Below are 21807 nucleotides of genomic sequence, written 5' to 3' on the forward strand. Positions count from 1 at the left end.
TTTTATGTGTATATATATAAGAAGTCCAAATTCTAAACGTACGGGTTATCTAGACCACATAAAAGTAAGCATACATTGACATTAATATAGTTAATGCAATACTATTATATATAATCACATGAAGACATACACACAAACATATTATAATTCATTGGATTATTAGCAAACTCAAAGCTACTTAACAAGAAATCTTGGAATCCACTTAAAACATATCGAAATATATAAAGTTTGTAATATTGACTTTTGGAAATGTGTGTGTGTTTTTTTTAGAAAATGGATGAATCATGTACAATCTTGAAGCTTGTGTTCTTTAGAACTACTATTAGCTTATTGAAAGCAAACATAGAATTCTTGATTGTTGACTATGGTGGCCACTACTATCTTCCCAGCAGTATGACTTGTACTCTGTGGTACTACTGCTCATATTCATCTCTTCTTCTTCTTCTTTGGGAAGCATGTTAAGATCAAGAAACCCGCAAGCCTCGTGAACTGGCTCATCGGGTTTGTTGATCACATTGGTGTTGTTTTCTTGATTAAAGTGTGATCTTTTGTGACCCCCTAATGCTTGTCCTGATGTAAAAACCTTGAAGCAAATTGGACACGCGTGTGCTCTCAACGCCACCGTCTTTTTCTTCTTTAAAGAACCAACATCAAGATTGAAACTTGATGATTCTTGATGATCATAAGATGTTCTTGAATCATACCCATTAATTGTTTGATCATGATCTAACACGGGTTCGTGTTTGATTTTGTTTCCACTTTGTATTTTTGAATCAAAATCTCTCTTGAGTACTTTTTGGTGACTTGCTTTATGTCCACAAAGTGCTTGATGAGAATGAAAGCTTTTGTCACAAGTAACACACTCAAACTTTCTCTTGTTTGAGTCCTTCAATCCACCAAAACCCAAACCGATACCGTTGATTTTGATCAATCCCACCTCAGATCTCTCAAGAAAATCGAAACCAACTTCGGTTTCATCAAATTTCTTCATCTTAGAACCGTTTTTAATAATAAAATCTTTACCCTCAACTTTTCTCAAATTAACCAAAACAGAGGATTTTGAGCATCTTGTTCCCATATCTCTAGACAACATCATCAAAGACATAGCAACTTCTGCTTCTGCTTCTTGTTCTTGTTCGATTTCGGACACCAAACTTGATCTTGATCTTGATCTCCTCATAGGACCATTTTTGGCATCTGAATTCTTATTATCCAATTGGCTAATCCAAGAATCTTGATTCAAACTTGCAATCTTCTTGTTCTTAAGGGAGTGACATTTCATGTGCCCAAACAAAGCCTTCCAAGATTGAAACCCTTTTCCACATTCTTTACAAAGTTTATCAAGAACACCTTCACAACTTATCTTCTTCACATGATGATCATGATATTGATCAGTGGAGTTGATCACATGAGACCTCATGTGACCCCCTAATGATCTACCACAAGAGAAGCTCTTGTTGCAAAATCTACACATGTGTTTCATCGACTCCTCACCGGTTTCTCCCATCGAATAATTCAAACAATTCTGATCAGATTCAAGAACCAGATCCAAAAATTTAAGATTGTAACTTGAAAGACACCAAGATCAAGAAACAAGATCTAAAGGTCAAAACTTGAGTAAAAATTCAGAATTTGAAGATAAAAACAAAAACCCATCTCAAATTTCATATCTTTTTTCATCAAGAACAAGATTTGAACATAAATACAAAAAACCCATCTCAAATTTCTTATCTTTATTCATCAAGATCAAGATTTGAAGGTGGGAATTGAGTAATATCAAGAACCCATCTCAAATTTCATATCTTTTATCATAAAGAACAAGATTTGAAGGTGGGAATTGAGTAGAAGCTAATTAAGATGATGGGTCGGTTAATATTTTACCTTTATTGCTAATGATGGTGATGAACAAGCAAAGGGAAAGAGTGGGTTACACTCACACTAAGAGTATATGTATATATGTATGTATATGTGTATATATATATATATATATATAGAGAGAGAGAGAGAGAGAGAGGCTAAATATGGAGAAAGATGGAGAAATTCATGCATGAAAGCAAGGATAAAAAGAAGCTAAAGCAAAGATGTCTGCACGTGTACTTGAGTATGGATTCTACACCAGCATCAAACCAACGGATGAGATCTATCCACGTGGCCAATCCTAGGTTCTGGAAGCAAAGATCCTCTTCCACCTGATTCAACCCACACGTATCTCAACTATTCCTTGCATTGTAAGCACATACACAGTTGAAATGTTCCACTGGACCACTACACTTTAAAACAAAAAATGAATATTTGATGTAGCATGTAACTTATAATTAGGTTTATTTAATATTTGTGACAGTAAACTTTAATATAAATATATTTAGAAATAAATTTGTTAAACCTTTAAGTCGGTTATAAATAAAAAAAGTATGACTTTTAATTATTAGGTTCAAGATTTCTAACCTAACTATCTACTTTCATTACATAATGACTTTGGCATGCATTGCCATCATCTACTCCTCTTATACTTTTTATTTTCTTATATTAGTGATGATTTAAACTGGTGCATATTTACAGTGGCGAAGCTTGGACTGAGACACCGAGGGGGGGCGAACTCAAAATGTATACGAAGTTTCACAAACGAGGGGGGCATGCTCAAATTTTCGGCCGAAAACGGGTAAATTTACACTACTGCGCAAAAAAACAGGGCCTCAATGAAACTTCGCCAATGCATATTTATGTAAAAACTAGTAGCAAATTTTGTTAAGTGAGCAGAAGAATGTGAATGATGACGACGAACACATAGTAATTTATTTCTATATTAAGCCCGGTCACGACAATTAAGCATAAAATCCAATGATTTACAGATGTGTGAAGAACAATATTAAGTTTCACTAGTTAGAATTTTAAAATATTGAATCTTGAATAAAATATAAAAATAAAAATATCTAATGTGAAACTAATTTTTGTATGAAGTGGTTGAAAGCAAGGAATCTACAACTAGAAGCCTTCATAGTTGTTGAAAGCAAGAAAGGTAAAAGCTTTAGCAAATAGGGAAGCAGTTATGTGGTTGGAGCCTCATTTTTGTCATCTTGGTACAATTTTCTAAAAGAATTCAACTGATTCTACTATGCTACCAACTGTCCTTTTTTTCCAAGGCCATAAAATAGAATAATAGAACATAATTTTGTTGGATTAGGTTAAATAAATTATCTTGTTTTTCACTACAATCTAAGGGTTGAAAACTTAATCTCAAGTTATTTGAGTATTTAAGGCCAGCAGCTTGTATATTACTCGAGATTGATTTGATAAAAACACAATGATAACTCAAGCATAACCGAGTTCGAGCTTAAGTAGGAGCTCATTTAATAAGCAAGCTTAAGTCCAAACTTGACATACCGAGTTGATAATGATTATAATATATAAAGTTATTATTATAAATACAGTAATCATGCCATGTCCAAGTTGAGCTAGAGCTTAAAAGTTAATTAAATAGGTTGGATAAATGAGTATTCCTTACTCAACAATAGATACAAGCTACTTATGTTGTGTAGTGAAATTTCATGATAGCCATTTTATTTTGTTACATTTATTAAAGTGTAGGCTCCTCAGCATCACTAAAATGTGACAAGCGGAAAGCAATGTATGCTTGCATAGTCGCATTCGAAAAATTAAGGTCAAATTTTAGTAGTGTAAGCTCGAGCCTTGGATAAGCTTGTGTAGTCAAATGAGTTGACTCACACTGGATCATGAATGTAAGTAGCTAGTTTTATACCACTATATGAAGAGACTCATATAGTCACATGAGTTAAGTTCATGACTCGCTATATGCTTTGAATTCGTTAGTGATTTTTTATGGGTCGCTTGTTTACAAGTCCTTAAGACCAATTCATGTCGTCCACATACATGCTTAAAAAGTTATAAAATTAAACGTTTTTTTGTTCAAAAATGTTATAAAAAAAGGTTTTTGGTGAAACTTTGGGGAAGTAGTTGTTTCATTTTCAGTTGTTAAGGAGTTGTCCAACGACCACCCCCTAGTTGCATCTATTTTAGTTTACTTTGTCTTTGACCATTAACCACTAACTAGCAAATATTGTTACTTTATGAGTTCTACATCATGCATAAATACTTGTACTATGAGTTTGAAACACATGGATGTGTACCCATGTTATCGTAATATATTTTATTATATTTGGTTCGATTATTTTAACTAATATATATTTGATATGACCCGTGACCGCGAGACCCGTAAATGGGTCAAAGCCACGCTAAATCAATGAGACTCATCATTTATAAATGAAGCATTTCGGTGGCTCCATAAAGGATGGGGAGCTATCAGAGTATGGCACTTATGATTTTTTGATAAACATTTATATAAATAGATAGTTTGATAATTTAGTGGATTGTGTATATTAAAATTCAAAAGCTATAGCAGAATATTGGTTTGTATATATTTATAATAATCTATATAAGGTATAGTATGTGGACAAATGATTTTAGTAGCATGTGTCCCTTGACAATGGTGTGATATGTTATATATGTCGGTATACCAACCATGCTTAAAAAGTAATCCTTTTAAGCTCTATAAATATCAATCATATCACCAAGAAAAATGCTTGGTGGCAAAACCTATGAGCTACCCCATTCCAAATTAGTTGGATCATACACCAATGGATCATATGTAGGTCCACAAGTAAAGAAAGAAAGATATACGCGTTCATGTGGTTGAAGTATATCAATTACACAAACACGACATTAAAATAATCAGATTTTGCTATATTATCATATCTAACATATTTAATAAACAAATTAAGTTTGATATATTTAGCAAGTTTAATTGAGTGCTAATGTTATAATGAGATCAGTGTTATATAAATCAAATTCGATCAATGTTTATGGGACAAATATAATCGATATTCGTACTTAGGGGTTGTTTGACAATCTTGTGCTGAATCATTAAGATATTTGACTAATTAAAAGGTAGTCTTTGAATCATTCGTCACGTCTGTAAACTTAACCATTAAGATGCTCCAAGAACCATTAAACGGTCTCTTTTCTTTGACCGATTCTGCATTAAAAGGCTACCAAGCAACCCCTTGTTAACACTATATTGTTATAGTTAAATCATGAATAATATGTCCATTCCCCACGCAGACCCAATAATAATATGTCACCACTATCTCCGTCGCAAAATAATCAAGCCGGATCCCCAATTCTCGAGCCATATAAACCCTAACCCTAGAAAAAGAAGCAGATGATAAAAATTAATAGGATTAGGGTTTGATGATAGGTGCTGGTGGCGGCAGGTGATAAGTGATGTTGGAGGGCCGGTGGTGGTGGAGTTACTAGAGTAGAGAGGGAGAAGAGAAGAGAGAGATAGAGAGAGTGATTAGAGAGTGGTGGTGGTGGTAATAGTAATTGTGATTGTGCAATCTGCCACGTAAGCTCGATCTTGCAACGTATTTGCCATATAAGCACGTTTTTGACACGTATGCATGCCACATCATCATCGGACTAACGGGGTTAGTCCTCCCGTTAGTCGCGGCCCGTTAAAAACAAATACACAAATAGTTGGTACTGCCAGCAGGCAAGTGTAAAGTTAGGACTGATATTACCAATAGGGTATAGTTGGGATTATTTAAAACCAATTTTCCAATAAAATATATAAATATAGTTCACTAGTTTTTATCCCCCGTATTACGGGGGCTGTTTTACATTACTCGTTTTTAGTATTTATATACTTTTTTGGGTTTAATTTTATTTATTGTAATGAAATTTATAATATACTTAAAGTTTGATAATAAAAAGGTTTCCCAAATAACTAAGATGTTATAACCCGATTTAAAAGTTATCTAGGTTTGGTAACACCCAAGACCCGCTTATTTTTTTTACTATAAAATTGTTTTTTAATTATAAATAATATTTTTTATAAAAAAAGTCATATAATAATTTTTAGTATATCCTATTTTATAGGATTTTCACATCAATAATGTGGCAAGAATATTTTTAATTTAATGAGATATTATAACCTGTTTAAAAAATATCTGGGTTTGATAAGACCCATACCCATGAATTCGGGTCAAATGAATGAGAAACCTCTATTTAAAAATCAAGCAAATCTGGCGACTCCAAAAAAATGGGATCGACCACATCGCGACACCTAGGATTTTTGGGTTTTCGTTTATACATATAATAGATTCATAGCATGGGCTTCATCTATGACAAATATATAAACAATTATGTTACCCTTTCAGATAAAAAATAAAAAAACTAAATACATGTTTATCATCTGCATCATAACAAAGTAGCAATTATAGCAAGTGTTAACACGTTCAAAGTGTTGACAAACATATAATTGCAAATTTGCAATACAACTAAACTATGAAGTTCAATTTGTATAATTCAAATATCATGAATTAAATTAACAATTGTAAATACTTTAGTTTATAAAAAATTATAACTGATATATAAACTCATACACTGAAGAGGTAGGTCCCAGCAGAGCTCAGTTGGACCCGCAAGACTCACCTCAAAGAGGGACGTCTGCGCAGTTGAACCCGCAAGACTCACCTTCAACAGGGACGTCTGCGCAAAGGCTAAACTCGCAAGACTCACCTTGAAGAGACGTCTGCGCAGAAACCAACTGGATCCGCAGGACCCACCATGCTCAGAGACGTGACGTCCTTACGCGCAGTACGCAAGCTGTTCCCGCAGGAAAAGCCTCCCAATGGTCGACGTACTCCGCCTGTTCCCGCAGCAACGGATACTAGCCATCAGGGAAGGCTACCCGCGCAGCAAGGCTACACGCACAAGGCACTTAACTTTTAAATAATTCAGTAATGTCACCTGAAGAAGGAGTGAGCAAGCCGGGAACACTCCCGCACAAAGCCGGGAACACTCCCGCACAAATGAGCCAGTCCGTACGATACTGGAGGATCTTTTATACTGTACCTGACGAGGTATGGACAAAAGATCTGACCAAAGATACGACAGCTCACTTACAACAGTATGACGAGCAGCACGCTCTTGTACTGTATGTCACTATCAGCCGCTGCCTACTCACCAACCTGTCGGAGGACGTGCATAGCCTGCAGTTGGTGGAACAGGAATAGTACACAGCCGGCCTGGTCACTATCAGCCGCTGCCTACCCACCAACCACCAGCATGGCACGTGCGTAGCCCACAGTTGGCAGAACAGGAATACTATTCAGCCGGCTGTACCTGCTTGGAAACCTACCTTCGACTATAAATACTCCAACACCTTGGAATGGTATGGACACATTGCATTACCTTATCACATCTTATCTTTTCTAGCAATCTCTTAATATACACTTATATTCAAGAGCAATCTAGTCTGATTCTCACGCCGGAGGGTGGTCACAAGGAGGTACGCCCCCCCTTCTAAGTGACGAGCTCACGGTGTCTGTTTTGCAGGTCACCAGAAGAACCATCTTTGCCGGACATAACTCCTCGTGGGAAACATCTATTTAACCCCCAGATTATCCGTAATCTGCCCGGGGTCAATTAGTGTTTCTTCATTGGCGCCATCCGTGGGATAAAAGCTAGAACTAATTCTCTCAATTTTTTCAAAACCTCCGAAAAGATGGTTAACATTACTCCGGTCCCCAGGCCAGGGAGTAACCAAGAAACCCCGGTAACCACAACCCCAGCTACTGGGGGGAACACCGGCGAATACACACATTTTACGAACACTACCCCGGTTACCCAAGCCAGGGCAAGTGCAGTAAATTTTACGAACACTACCCCGGTTACCCGAGCCGGGGCAAGTGCAGTAAACAATCCTCCCCTGGGATTCATTGATACCCAGGTGGAAAGACAAACAGACGAGGCCCCCCTGCCAAACACTTGAACAAGTTAAAGCGTGGGCGGAAAAACGTCAAAGGGAATTCCAAGCTGAGTTGGATGAACGCTTACGTTCACTCCAACAGGCTGACGAATTCGGAAGCACTCGACAACAGCTCAACATGAGCAATGAGTGCGAGTACTTGGACGATGATTCGGAGGAATCCGACACCGACGTAAACCCTCGCCATAAGGCGAAAGGGAAGCGTAAGGTAACGGACTTCCAACCAAGAAGGAATTTTGGAGAAACCTTCAAACCAAAAAACGCGGGTGGAAACCCACGTGACTTCTCTAAAACCTTCAGACCAACCGCTGCAAATGCGGGAACCTCCAAGTTTGCAAGGGACATTGCGGAAGCAATCGCCCCAAGAAGTGTCAAACAGATGTCAAACATCGGCACCTATGATGGTATATCCGACCCAGACGATCATTTGAACAGATTCATAGCGGGGGCAACCGTCAGCAACTGGACGGAACCCACGTGGTGTTATATGTTCTAGATGACGTTGGTTGGAGCAGCCAGAGCGTGGTTCGACCGTCTACTGGTCCACCACATCTACGATTGGGCAGACTTCCAACAGAAGTTCAGCCAACACTTCAGTCAACAAAGAAAGTACACTGAAGAGCAATGGACAATCCTCAACTGCATCCGAGAGGAAGATGAGTCTTTACTAGACTTCATCACGCGCTTCAATTCAAAGAAGCTAAGTCTGGGCAGTATTAGCGAAGATCTTGTTCGCGCTGCTTTCATCCAGGCCGCGAAAGACCCAGAGCTCATCCGCACCTTAACGGGTAAAGATGGCATGCCATCCACATGGGATGCCATCATGACAGCAGCTAAACGCTTCGCGGAAACGGAAAAGCAATTGGGTAGAGATCTTCCCCAAAGCACAAACCTCTACACCCAGAAAACAAGAGAAAATAACGTCCTTACCGCCCGACTAAACAAAAGGAGGAAGCTAGGTATTTGGCAGTCAAGGGTAAACTTCGACACCTCATCCGGCTCGCACCCTCGGTTAGGCGGAAAGGACAACAGGCAGTCGTCGAACCGGAACCCCCGGTGGACGCCGCTCACCAAAAGCGTCACCGAGATTTTCGACACCGAGAGGCTCCCATGGCCAAAGGCTCCAATAATCCGAGAGCGTCACAACGCTGATCAGAGCAAATTCTGTGACTTCCATAGGACAAAAGGCCACAACACCGACGAATGCATAGACTTGAAAGACATCATCGAGACATTCGTCAGAGATGGAGAACTCGCACACCTCGTGGCGTAAAGGATGCTGAGCAGGCCAACGCGTGTAGAACCCCAGTTGGGAAAAACACGAAACTACAGCTACAATGTTGGAGACTACATACTGCGTAAACAACGAGATTCCGAACCAAGTGCATATCGGCTCGATGGCACTCCCATCCAAACAACATGGAAGGGAGCTCAATTACACAGTGCATGTAGATCAATTCCAAACTTGTAAAAGAAAAGGCCCAGAGCCACTTCTAATGGAAATGATTCTCCTTATCACATTGACGCTGATAATCTTACATTTATACTTATGAACTTTCCACACTGATATGCCGGTCTTCACCGCATAAATAAGTGTGAAGAAGTCGTTGCGTGTGAAAGGCGGCAAAACCTGCATAAACATAAAAAACGACAAACCTTCACGCAGGTCAGTTATAGGTAAAGTTGGGTCATCCCACTAAATGAAAGTGACGGTCCTACCCGCACAATCATCATAGAGGAAACTGAACGTTAACCTATTGACAACCGCGCGTCGAACGGTTAACTTATCCAAAACACTGATATGCCGGTATTCACCGCATAAATAAGTGTGAAAAGAAGTCGCTGCGTGTGGAAGGCGGCAAAACCCGCATAAACACAAAAAACGGCAAGAATTTCTAAGGAAAAGATGAGGAAAACCTTCACGCAGGTCAGTCATAGGTAAAGTTTGGTCATCCTACTAAATGCAAGTGACTGTCTTACCCGCACAATCATGATAGAGGAAACTGAACATTAACCTATTGACAACCGCGCGTCGAAAGGTTAACTTATTCAAAACACTTAGAAAATCTCTTAAGGAAAAAATGAGAAAAACCTCCACGCAGGTCAGATATAGGTAAAGTTTAGCCATCCTACTAAGTGAAAGTGACGGTCTTACCCGCACAATCACGAAAGAGGAAGCAAAACTTTAACCTATTATCTGCCACATTGAAAGGTTAACTTATCCAAAGTACTTAAGAAATTGCTAAGTTAAACTAAAGTATGCACAAGCGAATCATATATTGTTTATGCGGCAAAACAAGTGCCAAATTAAACTATAATATGCATGAGCAAGTCGTATAACGTTTATAAAGCAAGAGTGATGGTCCTACCCGCACAAAAGATTTACATTCCATAAAAATTCAAGTATTACAAGAATGGCCAGGTATCTACCCGCCTACAAGAGTGTAAATCTATACAAAAACATTAACCTATCCTAACAGTGGGAAGGGATCTAAAGGTTCAAGCTTCAGGACCACTCCCTCCAAACCCACTTGTACCCGCACCATCAGTTGGCTGTGGCGGTTCAAGGAAGGTCTTGAGAATGGTTAACCCATCATCAGCAGCAGCAACTTCGTTCACCTTCTCCACCACTGGATGCGGGAAGGCAGCATACTGGTTCACTGCTTGGTCATAAGCAGCTTCAGTATCCACATCATATAAAGGGAAGTTGGAAGGCGGGATGCCCTTCTCAATGAACCCTAGACCAAGCAGGAAGCCAGCCTTTTCCCCATCCTCATGAGAAGCGTTGAGGGCTGCGCTCATGGCATCGTCATATGATGTGTCCGTGAAGACCCGATGCACAACCTACAAAACAAAAATACAAGTATCAAAACCTTTTCTAAGTATAAAGAAAAGCGTGAAGACATTATGAAGCTAAGCTTACCTGCGACAACGCTTCTCGTAGAAGCCATTCCTTGGTAACCAGAGCCTCCTGGAGGGCAGCTTGAGCTTGGTTACGGGCGCGTTCGGCTTCACTTTTGTTAAGGTTGGCAAGCAACACTTCCTTAGCAGCAGCCTCTTCAACGCCCTTTAGCTTACGCTCAGTATGGTTAAGCATACCCCTCTGGTCCAAGATTTCTTGAAGCTTCTTGGCGTCTTCCATGGCCAAGGCGTCATGAGCCTGCTGGAGCCTCTCTAATTTGGCTTTGAGCTCCTCATTCTCGGTGCGTAGAGGCTCAGCAACAGCTTCAGCCCTGGTGGCCCTCTCAGTTGCGTTCCGAGCGGTTTCCTTAGCTAACCGAAGCTGTTCGTTAACAGCTTGGGCAGCCTTGGAACGGGCCTCGAGACGGGCTTGAACTTCAACCTCAAGGGCCTTGAAGGCCTTCTCCTTCTCCGCAGCAACTGCGGAGAGCCTCCTGTTCTCCTCCCGGACAGCCCGCGCCTGAGCTACTTCTTGGATACGAGCTGCTTTTAACTTGTCGTTTTCACGACAAAGCAGCTCGACGCGCGGCTGCATCCGGGCAAGGAGAATTCGAAGCTCGTTTGTCAGCCTACCCTCCTGGTAGCTTGACATAGCTTCTCCCAGTGCACCACTGGGGGCGGCGTGGCGCGCCCACTCGACGCAGTCCACAGCCGTCCGAAGGGTGGTTCCCCGGCGGATGTTCCACCGCGGAACAAACACCTCATTCGAATCCGACACTGCAAAAACAAAAAGCAGTTAGGAAAAGATGATAAAAAAAAACATAACAGGCCAAAATAACCCTACGCACCTGTAGGGTCGACGACAGGCCTGTAGCCGCCAAACCCATCACCCGAACGTAACGGATATCCATCCAAGAGGTCAGGCAGATGGGAAGGAGGCAGAGATTGGCTAGACGCTCCAACCCCAAACATGCCTGCTGAACCGGCCGGGGGCGAGGTGGTCGCCGGTGCCGGAGGCGCGGTTGAAGCCGCCGTCGTAGGAACCAACAGAGGTGAACTCACCGGAGGTGAACTCACAACCGTGGTCGCCGCTGCGGAAGAGCCCGCAGAAAAACTCACCGCCGGCTCAGTGAAGGAATCAGTGAATATGGCACTGACAGCCGGCGGAGACGACGTCACAGTTGGAACATTTGCCTCAACCGAGTGAGTAACTGAACCAACACGTGAAGCAGGCGAAGCCGCCTGGGTCATCGCCTCGGGTAGGTTGACCAAACCTACCGTCATGGGTCCAGAAGTGCTCCTCCCCGCTCCACCCTGGAATGCGGTTGCATCCACGCCTACATGAAAACATATTTAAATATAATGGCGGAAATATATGAAGTTAAAGTTAAAGTTTACACTTACGAGTCATCTTGAGCTTGAAGGTGCGAATAGGCGGGGACGAACCCGATGGAGCCGGCCTCTTCACGCCGGTCACCGTCGTTGTACTAGGCTGCCCGGAGGTGACAGCTGTCTCAACCTCCGGAACAGTGGTCTCATCACCACCAGGGTTCCCCGCCACCTCTTCACTCCCGGTCTCCGACTCTGACCGATTCCCCTGATCGGCAGTGGAGGCAACCTTCGCCTTGCCCTTCCCGCCGGCAGCCTTCTTCTTCCTCGCCAATAAAGGACCATCTGCGGATTCCTCATCAGAAGATGACAAAATTAGAGGAATTCCCGCAGAGGTTTGAGCATTGAGAGGGCGAGGGTCAAAAAGTTCTTTACCTGGCCGCCTGGCGCTCAGGATCTCGTGGCCTGGCGGGTAGACCTCCACGAACCGATCCGCCGTTTGCTCAAGGATGGGCAACTCGTTCTCATCTAGAGCACGAGTACCCATCCGAGCGGGACCATCACTCTCCCGCGGCTGCAGGAGAGACTGCAAGTCGTTTCCCTCTGAAAACAAAAAGAAAAAACGGTTAGAACAAAAACCCTAAATTAACGGATAATATGAAGCATACCGTAAGGGACAGAGTTCAAACCGTATTCGAGGACGATGGGAATCTGTGACGCCTCCCTCCACACCCGGCTCATCCCGAGCATCACCATCCCGGACTCCGCAAAGCGGTAAACCGGAGACTGGATCCGGGAAACCTTGGAGAACCATTCCGCCTCCTGGTAGTTGGAGGCGTGAAGGTTCGGGAGAGCTCTCCCGTTCTTGAACGTCATCGCTATGGGGACGACGCGAGCGGAGATATAGAAGAACTCCCGCTTCCAAGATCGAAGACTGCGCTCGGTAGCGCAGATCTTCAAACCCTTGATCCGATTGACCAAGGTATACCACCCCTGGATGCTCCTCCAGGAATAGAAGGTCATCAGGCGGTCAACATGGGGCTCCACACCCAGAATGAGACACACCCACTCGAAATGGCGGATCTTGGCGATCGCCGTTGGGTGTACCTCAGTCAGATGCACACCGTGTCTCTCCAGAACACGGTATACAAACTTCGTCAATGGGAACCTGAGATTCCCATAGACGAAGAATGCAGCGTACACCCCTATCTTGCCCTTGGGGGCATCGTACACCGTCTGATGAGGTGCAGGAAACTCAGGCTCGAAAGGCTCAAGCATGAACTTCCTGACGACGTACTGATAAAGGTCGACCGGAAGAGCACACTGGCACTCGCCAGCAGTACTCTTGTCATCCTTGTCCGACGTGGACGACGGATTCTCGAGGTATACATCAGACTCCTCGACAGTAACCTCAGGATCATGAGAAGACATGTTTGGGATGTAAACAAGAACGATTTCAGGAGAATGCTCGACAGAAAAGTTAGAGTATTCGCCGGAAATCGTTTAGAAGAAGAAGAGAGGTGAAACTGTGAGTTGAGATGCAACCTCTCCTCCCTTTATATACTCATCGCAATGAATGCGATGAATTTAATGCGGAAGAGAGAGGAAAACGCTGGTGCAATGAAACTATGACACGTGGAAAAAGCAAGCTGGCAACAGCTGTTGACAGGACGCGTGCCGTTAACTTCGCGGCCACGCGCCCGAAAACTCGCGCCCACGCGCCTGAAAAAGCGTCTGGAATGACCATATACTGTCACGTCGTCATAACTTCCTGCACGTCCTGACACTGTCAGAAGAAACCGTCGGACGACGTTTCAACAGTTTGGACTGTTCTTATCCTTTCACCAACTCTTCGAATTTCAAAAAGATTCAAAAGTAAGCGGGACTATACCCCTTACCTTGGCAACCAAGTAACTATAAGACAGGTGCGAGTACAGTGTTAAGGCAAAACCCTTCACATACTTAGCACCTGCAGGGAATTGAAGCCAAGAATACCTCGGCGACCAAGTAACTATAAGACGGGTGCGTGTACAGTGTCAAGGCAAAACCCTTCACATACTTAGCACCCGCAGGGAATTGAAGCCAGGAATACCTTGGAAGTAAAGTAACTATAAGACGAGTGCGGGTACAGTGTCAAGGCGAAACCCTTCACATACCTAGCACTCCGCAGGGAATTGAAACCAAGAAGGATCTTCTGGGCCATGCTTGCGGAAACGGGAATAACATCCCCGCATAGCGGGAACGTCGAGAACTAGATTGTTTGAAGCTCCAAGATGGAATTGGTTGTTTTAACATAATTGATCACTATGTTCAAAACTACCAAACCCTCATGGAGAATCTATACAAGTGGAACTCAACGCTCCTGACTTGCGAGGAGGTTACAGACCTACCCGCATCATACCCAAAGATCAAGCAGAAAAGTCGGGAATTTCTGCACGTGACATTAGGACTTCCGCAGGAAGAATCCCCATGGAAAACCTTAAAACTAAACCCTTTTCAAAACCCTTTGCTTAAGTCCAAAAGTTCACCTCACTTATTAACAATTCATGAGAAGAACATTGGACTGGGGGGACTTGAAGAGGTAGGTCCCAGCAGAGCCCAGTTGGACCCGCAAGACTCACCTCAAATAGGGACGTCTGCGCAGTTGAACCCACAAGACTCACCTTCAACAGGGACGTCTGCGCAAAGGCTAAACTCGCAAGACTCACCTTGAAGAGACGTCTGCGCAGAAACCAACTGGATCCGCAGGACCCACCATGCTCAGAGACGTGACGTCCTTACGCGCAGTACGCAAGCTGTTCCCGCAGGAAAAGCCTCCCAATGTCGACGTACTCCGCCTGTTCCCGCAGCAACGGTACTAGCCATCAGGGAAGGCTACCCGCCCAGCAAGGCTACACGCACAAGGCACTTAACTCTTAAATAATTCAGTAATGTCACCTGAAGAAGGAGTGAGCAAGTGTTAACACGTTCAAAGTGTTGACAAACATATAATTGCAAATTTGCAATACAACTAAACTATGAAGTTCAATTTGTATAATTCAAATATCATGAATTAAATTAACAATTGTAAATACTTTAGTTTATAAAAAATTATAACTGATATATAAACTCATACACCAGCCTAAAAGTGGCAGAAATAATTTTTATGAAACCAACTTATATTTTCTAAAATGCATAATTCACTGTAATATAAAATAAATATAAAACTAAAGTGTTAAGAGAAGAAAGCTAAATGTACGGTGGTTTTAGTGGATTCGCTCGAATCTTAATTGAGAGTTATGTATTAAATACTAGGGTTAAATTATTTTAAAGAGGGAAACAAAAATGAAAAAGGATAAAGAGGATTTGTAGCCACATAAAAAAATCTTTAAAAAAAGTAAATGAAAAAAATCATAACTCAATATATAATAAAAAAATGAAAAAAGTAAAAACACAAAAATGTTTCCACCGTCTTTCTCGTTCTCATAAAAAGAAACATAATGGTAAGTGAAAAAAGTCGTTGTGTCTTTTTGTTAATCATTGTGTTTTGTGCTTATTTTCGTTATTGATTGTGTCTTTTTTCCTTGACATTGTGTCTTTTTTCTTTATATTGTGTTATATTACTCAACATTGTATTATATTTTGTTCGGCATTGTTTTATATATTGCGATCTATTGTGTCTTTTTTAGTTATAATTCTTTTGTTCATTTTTTTCATTGTGTCTTTGATCTCGGCATTGTGTCTTTTCGTCAATTTTTTTTATCTTTTTTCTATTTTTAAAATTTTTTAATTGAAGGGGAATGATGTTGGAAACATTTTAGTTATTTATTTATATTTTGAGTTATGATTTTTTTATTATGATTTATTTTAATTTATTTTTAAAGAGTTTTTTGTATAGTCACAAATCCTTCTCACACTTCTCATTTTTGTCTCCCTCTATATTTTAACTTTACCTATAAATACAATACCAGAAACAATAACTAAGCAAATACTCAAATAAATATACTTATGATGTAGTACACATTGGCTATAGCCCAAGGCATGCGGATATTTAACTTGTTTAACCTGTTTATTTTTTTAAGTAATGTTTTTCTACCCATTAAAGACAAAAACACAACCCAAATAAAACTCACTAGTAAACAAAATGGTTGAGACTGACACACCAAAAAAGTACACATCGACAACTATTGATAACAAACTATGCAGCAATTTACCTAGTCTGTTGCACGCCAAGACTGAAAGTCCTTTTAAGGGTATTTATGGGTAAATTTTTTCTCTTCAACAATCAACATAAACTTCTAAAATCTCGATACTAAAGCGATAACCGTAGATTAAAAAACTGAAATTAGTATTTGCATTGTCCTAAAGAGCATAACTTAGTTGACCATAAACTACACCATCGTCGGTGTTGGTAAAGTCCTAGGTAGCAACTCCAGTGATAGATTTTTCAATATGATACTCGAATCCCCGATCTGTTTGTAAACAATTTAACTATTCATCAGCCAAAATGATAAAAAGCTTCACATTTTTACTAATTGGTGTTGAATACCTTTATTGCAAGCCAAAATGATAAGTCTCACTTTCTTCTTTCCCTACAAGATACCTATAGAGCATGGGCAAATTTGAGCGCAAAAACAATACCGAGGATGGATGTGTGACGACAGTTATTTTACTTTATTCTAGAATATGTAGATTAGTTCTATCTTTTTTATTTTATTTTAATATAGTCATGTTTGAATTGGATCTAATTTAATAAAGATCAAACATGTCATTATGGGATACATATAAGTGATATTCGTACTTAGGAACTATTTGACAATCCTGTTTGAATCATTAAGATGCTTGACTAATTAAAAGGTAGTCTTTCAATCATTCATCACGTCTTTAAAACGTGACCATTAATAGGCTTCAAAAACCATTAAAGGGACTCCTTGTTAACACTATATTGCTATAGTTAAATCATGAATAATATGTCCCCCAATGATACACCATGACAAATGATAAAAGTAGCCTACTCCACTTAATGTAAGTATTATACTCTAAGTTTAAATAATGCAATAGTGTATCTTTAATATAATTTTTTTTATTTGATAGCTTTCAATCTTCAATATAATTTTTATTTAAGGGAATGAAACATTGTTAAGAAATACAAGGGTGTCGATTACAAAAATCAAAAAAGATATACGGATATTAACGTTCCTTCGGGTGAAGAATAGTCGTGGTAAATAGAGAGAAGCGGCGTTTTGAAAACCCGATTGTGTGTTTGACGTAATTGATTGTATTTTTTAGTGTTGCTTTTGGGTCTAGTCGCTTGCTAGTCCCTTTAATAAAATCGACCAATCTAATATAAATATTTAAATAACATTCGAATATTTACAAGAATCATGGGACAGTCATACCTTGATGACTTCAATGAAAAATACCAACTAATCTAATCAAATATAAACATATTCAAGATCAATTCATAGACCCTTTATCATTATCATTATCTGCAACATCAAGGTTCCAAGATTCGACTCCAAATACTTCTTCAATCATGCTACCAGTGGGCAAGAACTCGGCTTTACTTCTTGGGAATGAAAAATACCCGACATCCCAAACCTTGGAATCCTCAAACATAAACCTCGTTTCATCGTAATTATCAAAAACTGGATTTTTAACACTAAACCCGTATTCTTGAATCTCATCCGGGCATGAATCATCATCTTCTTCAGATGGGTCACTTACCTGCAACTCATCATCATCACTGTCAGCATTCATCGGATCAAATCTGTTCTGTTCGGCCCGTCTTTGCAGCACGAACACGTTGAAGTAATAACTAACGATTTCTTGATTAGTTCGTGAAGGAAACGTTTCTGCAAGTTTTTGCCAGAAGTTTTTCCCTAAAGATACCGGATTCGAGTACACAACTTCATGAAACAACTGTTCATCTTCTTCAGACCACTTGCAGGCGACAATATCCCCCATGGAATCAAATCCAAGGGCTGAAAATCTTTCACGGCCGATGTTTACTTTTAAATTCTCTCTTGCTTTGGCTATATGTTGTCTGACACATCTAAGAGAACCGGGATCTTCACAAAAACAGTCTTTTCTTCCCTTTCCAACTGCAAGATCCGTGTTTGCAGTTGACTTTGACTCGGGCATTGGAACGATACAAGTCCCTAAAAACTTATTTTCATCAGTCTTTGTGTCGTATGCGCAGCATTCTGGAATCTCAGGAAAATCGGCTTGATATTCGGGTCCCACGGGGACCACTTTTTGAGGAGGGAATCTTAAGAGACGAGAATACGCATCGTCTGTCTGTACTAATGTTGTTGGTTTGTCGATTATCTTGTCGCTTTCAAATTGGCGGTCATTTTCAGAAATAACTATTGGGAAATAGTCCTCGGCTAAAAAAGATCATATATCATCGCATGAGTTAATTTAAGAAAATAAGAAGCAAATAAAATGGCCTTTGTTTCAGTTGGCAAAAAGATACTGTAATAATCATTCAAAATTGGTTTTTGTCACTTCAAAACAAAATTATTAGCTTAAACGCGCATCCAAACACACCCTAGGGGGTGTTTGGCATAGCTTTTTTAACCAAGCTTATAGCTTTTTTAGCTTTTTTTACAAAATAAGCTTAGTTTAGTGTTTGGTTTAGCTTTTTAAGCTTATGCTTATAAGCTTATATAAGCTCATTTAGAGAAGCTTTTGTGAAGATGGTTTTTTAGCTTATTTGTTAAAAGCTTATTTGTTTAAGGGTGTAAATTACTCATTTGTCTTCAAATGGTGGTGGATTAGTAATTATTACTCTAACAAATTAAAGAATGTTGAATTTAACAACTTATTAAGACACATAATTAACTTGTAGAATATAAGCTAATCCAAACACTTAAAAAGAGCTTATCAAATAATAGAAAAAAAGCTATAAGCTAGTTTTATATATAAGCATAAGCTTAAAAATAAAAGCTAGGCCAAACACCCCCCTAATATGTGGTTTGCAGCGATAAAAATTTCGCAAAATATTAACTAAGCAAATCTTTTAACGACCCTCACTCACCAGAACTGCAAGGTTTTTGGAGCACGTCTTTTGAAGGAAACTCCAAACATGAAACTAACTGGTAACTGTTTTCCAATTTCAAGTGTTTGGATGCAAAATCATATTCTTCTTCGGCTATTTGACGCTTCTGTACCATGTTTATCTGCACAATGAAATACATGTTCATTATCAAGATATTGCATATAGTTTCATCACAATGTTCATAAAAAAGTTATTTAATTGGACATCAAAGAGTGACATTTAAGTTTGAAATATTGGTAAGTTTCTCTATTGATGTCTACACATGAACACATTTAAGACCAATGACGTGGCAAGAAACAAGAAAAGCTTTAAACTTTATGAAAATACCTATACTAAAAACAAGATTCTTATGACAATATTTAGAAAGTACAACATTCCAATAACGGCATACACATCAAATAAAGCCCAAAACAATTGTCACATGCACAAGAAAATAATAATAATAATAATAAATTATTACTAAAAATATAGTAATTATTATAAATAATAATAACATTAATATGTTTTTGAGTATTTAAAGAAAAATATATGTGACAAAATTAATTATTATAATATGACAAAAATTTATATGTATGAGCATAATATGTTTAGCAAAAACAAATAAACACCTATTTATTAAAGAAAATTTATTATAAATAATATGTATAATAATTATTGTTAGTAATAATACAAAACATATTTTGGGTTTTTATTGCTTAACATGTATAATTTTTTATGTATAATTATTATAGATAATTAATAACAATAAGTTTGATTATTTAAAGAAAAATATATGTAACAAAATTAAAAAAAAAAAAAGATTTTCGTTACAAACCAATTTTAACAACCATGTAAAAACCCAATTTTTAATTATTAAAAAAATCCCCAAATTTTACGACGAAACCCTAACCCTAGATCCAAATTGAAAATTTTCAAGAATTGGCCTTAATCGAATACAAATCATAAATCGAATTGAAACCCAATAGCAATAAAACAAACAATCGCATGGCCAATACGACTAATTTACCTAAAAAGATTATAGATCTGAATAAAACCGACGAAATATTGAAACCTTAACCTAGAAACTGATTCTCTGAACGGCAGGCGTTGAAAAAAAGGTCAATCGAAAGGCAAAGATGTCAATCGAAAGAATCGGTGGGTAATTTGGAAGAATCCGAGTAAGTCGAGACCGAATTTAGGGATTAATCGATGAACACAATTGCGCGAGAAAAGGGGGAAAGCGGCGGTCAGCGTTTGTTGTCGCACATGTTCAATTACAATTTAAAGAAAATTATTTTACTTTTTTTCTTTTTTTTTATCTTAAAATTTAAATTTTGTATATTTTTATTTATTGTGGTACAATTTTTTTTCTTATAAAAGGAAAAGAAATAAATAATATTGATGTTGTAAATGGATTTGCTTATCGAACAATAAAAGAGAATCGGTTTATACGCGTTTATTTTGTAAAGTATATTTCGACATAATTAAAAAGGCATAACTTGTATAATTATAACAGTTAAAAATGACTTGACCCGTATCGGGATGTATATATTTGTTCACTAGGTTAGTTACCTGTGTAGCACACGGGATAAAATAAGTATTTTTTGTTAAATAATAATATAATATGAAATACTACAAAAATGTATCACGTATATAAAAATATATTATACGGTAAAAAAAATTACACATTACGCAATTTGAAAATAAAAAAGTTGTTAGAAAATTTATAAATCATAAATTAATTATTTGTTATTTTCTATATCAAAAATTAGTTGTAAATTGCTACTTTTTGAACCAACTCGTGGATCAAAACTCATTATAATCTTAAACTATTTTGACATGAACAATGTTTGATACTTTAACCGGTTAAAGAAGCCCACCCGTTTCGTATTGGTTACTTATAAAAATCTAATATTAATAACTAATGAAATATATTTTATATTAAACAAATTAACATATTTATGACGATATTAATTCTTTTAAATTATGATGTAATTATTAAAAATTGAAAATAAAATGTTAAAAAAAGAAATGCACTTAATATGAGAGAGAGGGGCAAATTTTGTAAGGATCAATATAGTGATGTCATGTGGTATTTAGAAAACTTAATTTATTAAATAGTATAGATTTATTTAAAATTACATTATAACGGTAAAGGGTTTTTAGGATAAGAAATGAATTATAGTGTGATATAGTAAAAACTATTTATAGTGCAAGCGGAATATAAACTTCTCAACAAATTCTTTACCCGACATATTTCTCTTTATCGATAATAGAATAATCCATACATGGGTTTTGAGTAGGGATGAGCATGGGATCGGACCGGTACCGATCCCGAAAATCCCGATCCCGAAAATCCCTAATTCTTGGTACCGATCCCGGTACCGAAATATTCAGTTCCGTACCGAGACGGTACCGGGATTATACCGGTACCGAAGGTAAAAAAATCGGGAAATACCGGTACCGTACCGTACCTTACCGGTACCGGTACCGGTACCGTACCGTACCTTACCGGTACCGGTACCGTACCGATCTCGAAACTTAAAACTTTGGTACCGATTCGGTACCGATGGTACCAAATCGGTACCGATTTCGGTACCGATCCCGATTTTGCTCATCCCTAGTTTTGAGAGGAGGGTTGTAATTATATGCTACAAACTGGAATTTAAGTACATATTCTACAAAGGTAGATTTGAGTATCATCAGG

At 38.8% G+C, this 21807-nt stretch overlaps 2 protein-coding genes across 4 annotated transcripts; both read right to left on the minus strand.

The window, feature by feature from the left end:
- Positions 1-298: 298 nt before the first annotated feature.
- Positions 299-2465, minus strand: LOC143557407 (zinc finger protein ZAT9-like). Its single transcript, XM_077046488.1, has one exon. The coding sequence runs from the start codon at positions 1505-1507 to the stop codon at positions 323-325; it is 1185 nt and encodes a 394-aa protein (XP_076902603.1). The 5' UTR covers positions 1508-2465; the 3' UTR covers positions 299-322.
- A 14903-nt stretch (positions 2466-17368) lies between these two features.
- Positions 17369-20371, minus strand: LOC143558795 (uncharacterized). Of its 3 annotated transcripts, none has more exons than XM_077047566.1 (3): positions 20179-20371; positions 19107-19242; positions 17369-18447 (listed from the first exon to the last, which is right to left on the minus strand). In XM_077047566.1, the coding sequence occupies exons 2-3, from the start codon at positions 19234-19236 to the stop codon at positions 17516-17518; spliced, it is 1062 nt and encodes a 353-aa protein (XP_076903681.1). In that variant the 5' UTR covers positions 19237-19242; positions 20179-20371; the 3' UTR covers positions 17369-17515. The 3 variants fall into 3 exon arrangements, with proteins under 3 accessions (XP_076903681.1, XP_076903672.1, XP_076903678.1); XM_077047557.1 differs by having other exon boundaries at positions 19101-19242; XM_077047563.1 differs by having other exon boundaries at positions 19101-19242; positions 20128-20371.
- Positions 20372-21807: the final 1436 nt, after the last annotated feature.

This window comes from Bidens hawaiensis, unplaced genomic scaffold, assembly GCF_021521415.1.
Source record: "Bidens hawaiensis isolate Kalapana, Puna unplaced genomic scaffold, B.hawaiensis_p1.1 tig00001087_1, whole genome shotgun sequence".
Classification (NCBI taxonomy): domain Eukaryota; kingdom Viridiplantae; phylum Streptophyta; class Magnoliopsida; order Asterales; family Asteraceae; genus Bidens; species Bidens hawaiensis.

Excerpts from the sequence above, each read along its gene's own strand:
- LOC143557407 (XM_077046488.1), bottom strand. The coding sequence starts at position 1,507 with ATGGGAGAAACCGGTGAGGAGTCGATGAAACACATGTGTAGATTTTGC.
- LOC143558795 (XM_077047557.1), bottom strand. The coding sequence starts at position 19,236 with ATGGTACAGAAGCGTCAAATAGCCGAAGAAGAATATGATTTTGCATCC. Across the intron at positions 18,448-19,100 it reads CCAAAAACCTTGCAGTTCTG|CCGAGGACTATTTCCCAATA; the intron begins GTGAGTGAGGGT and ends GATCTTTTTTAG.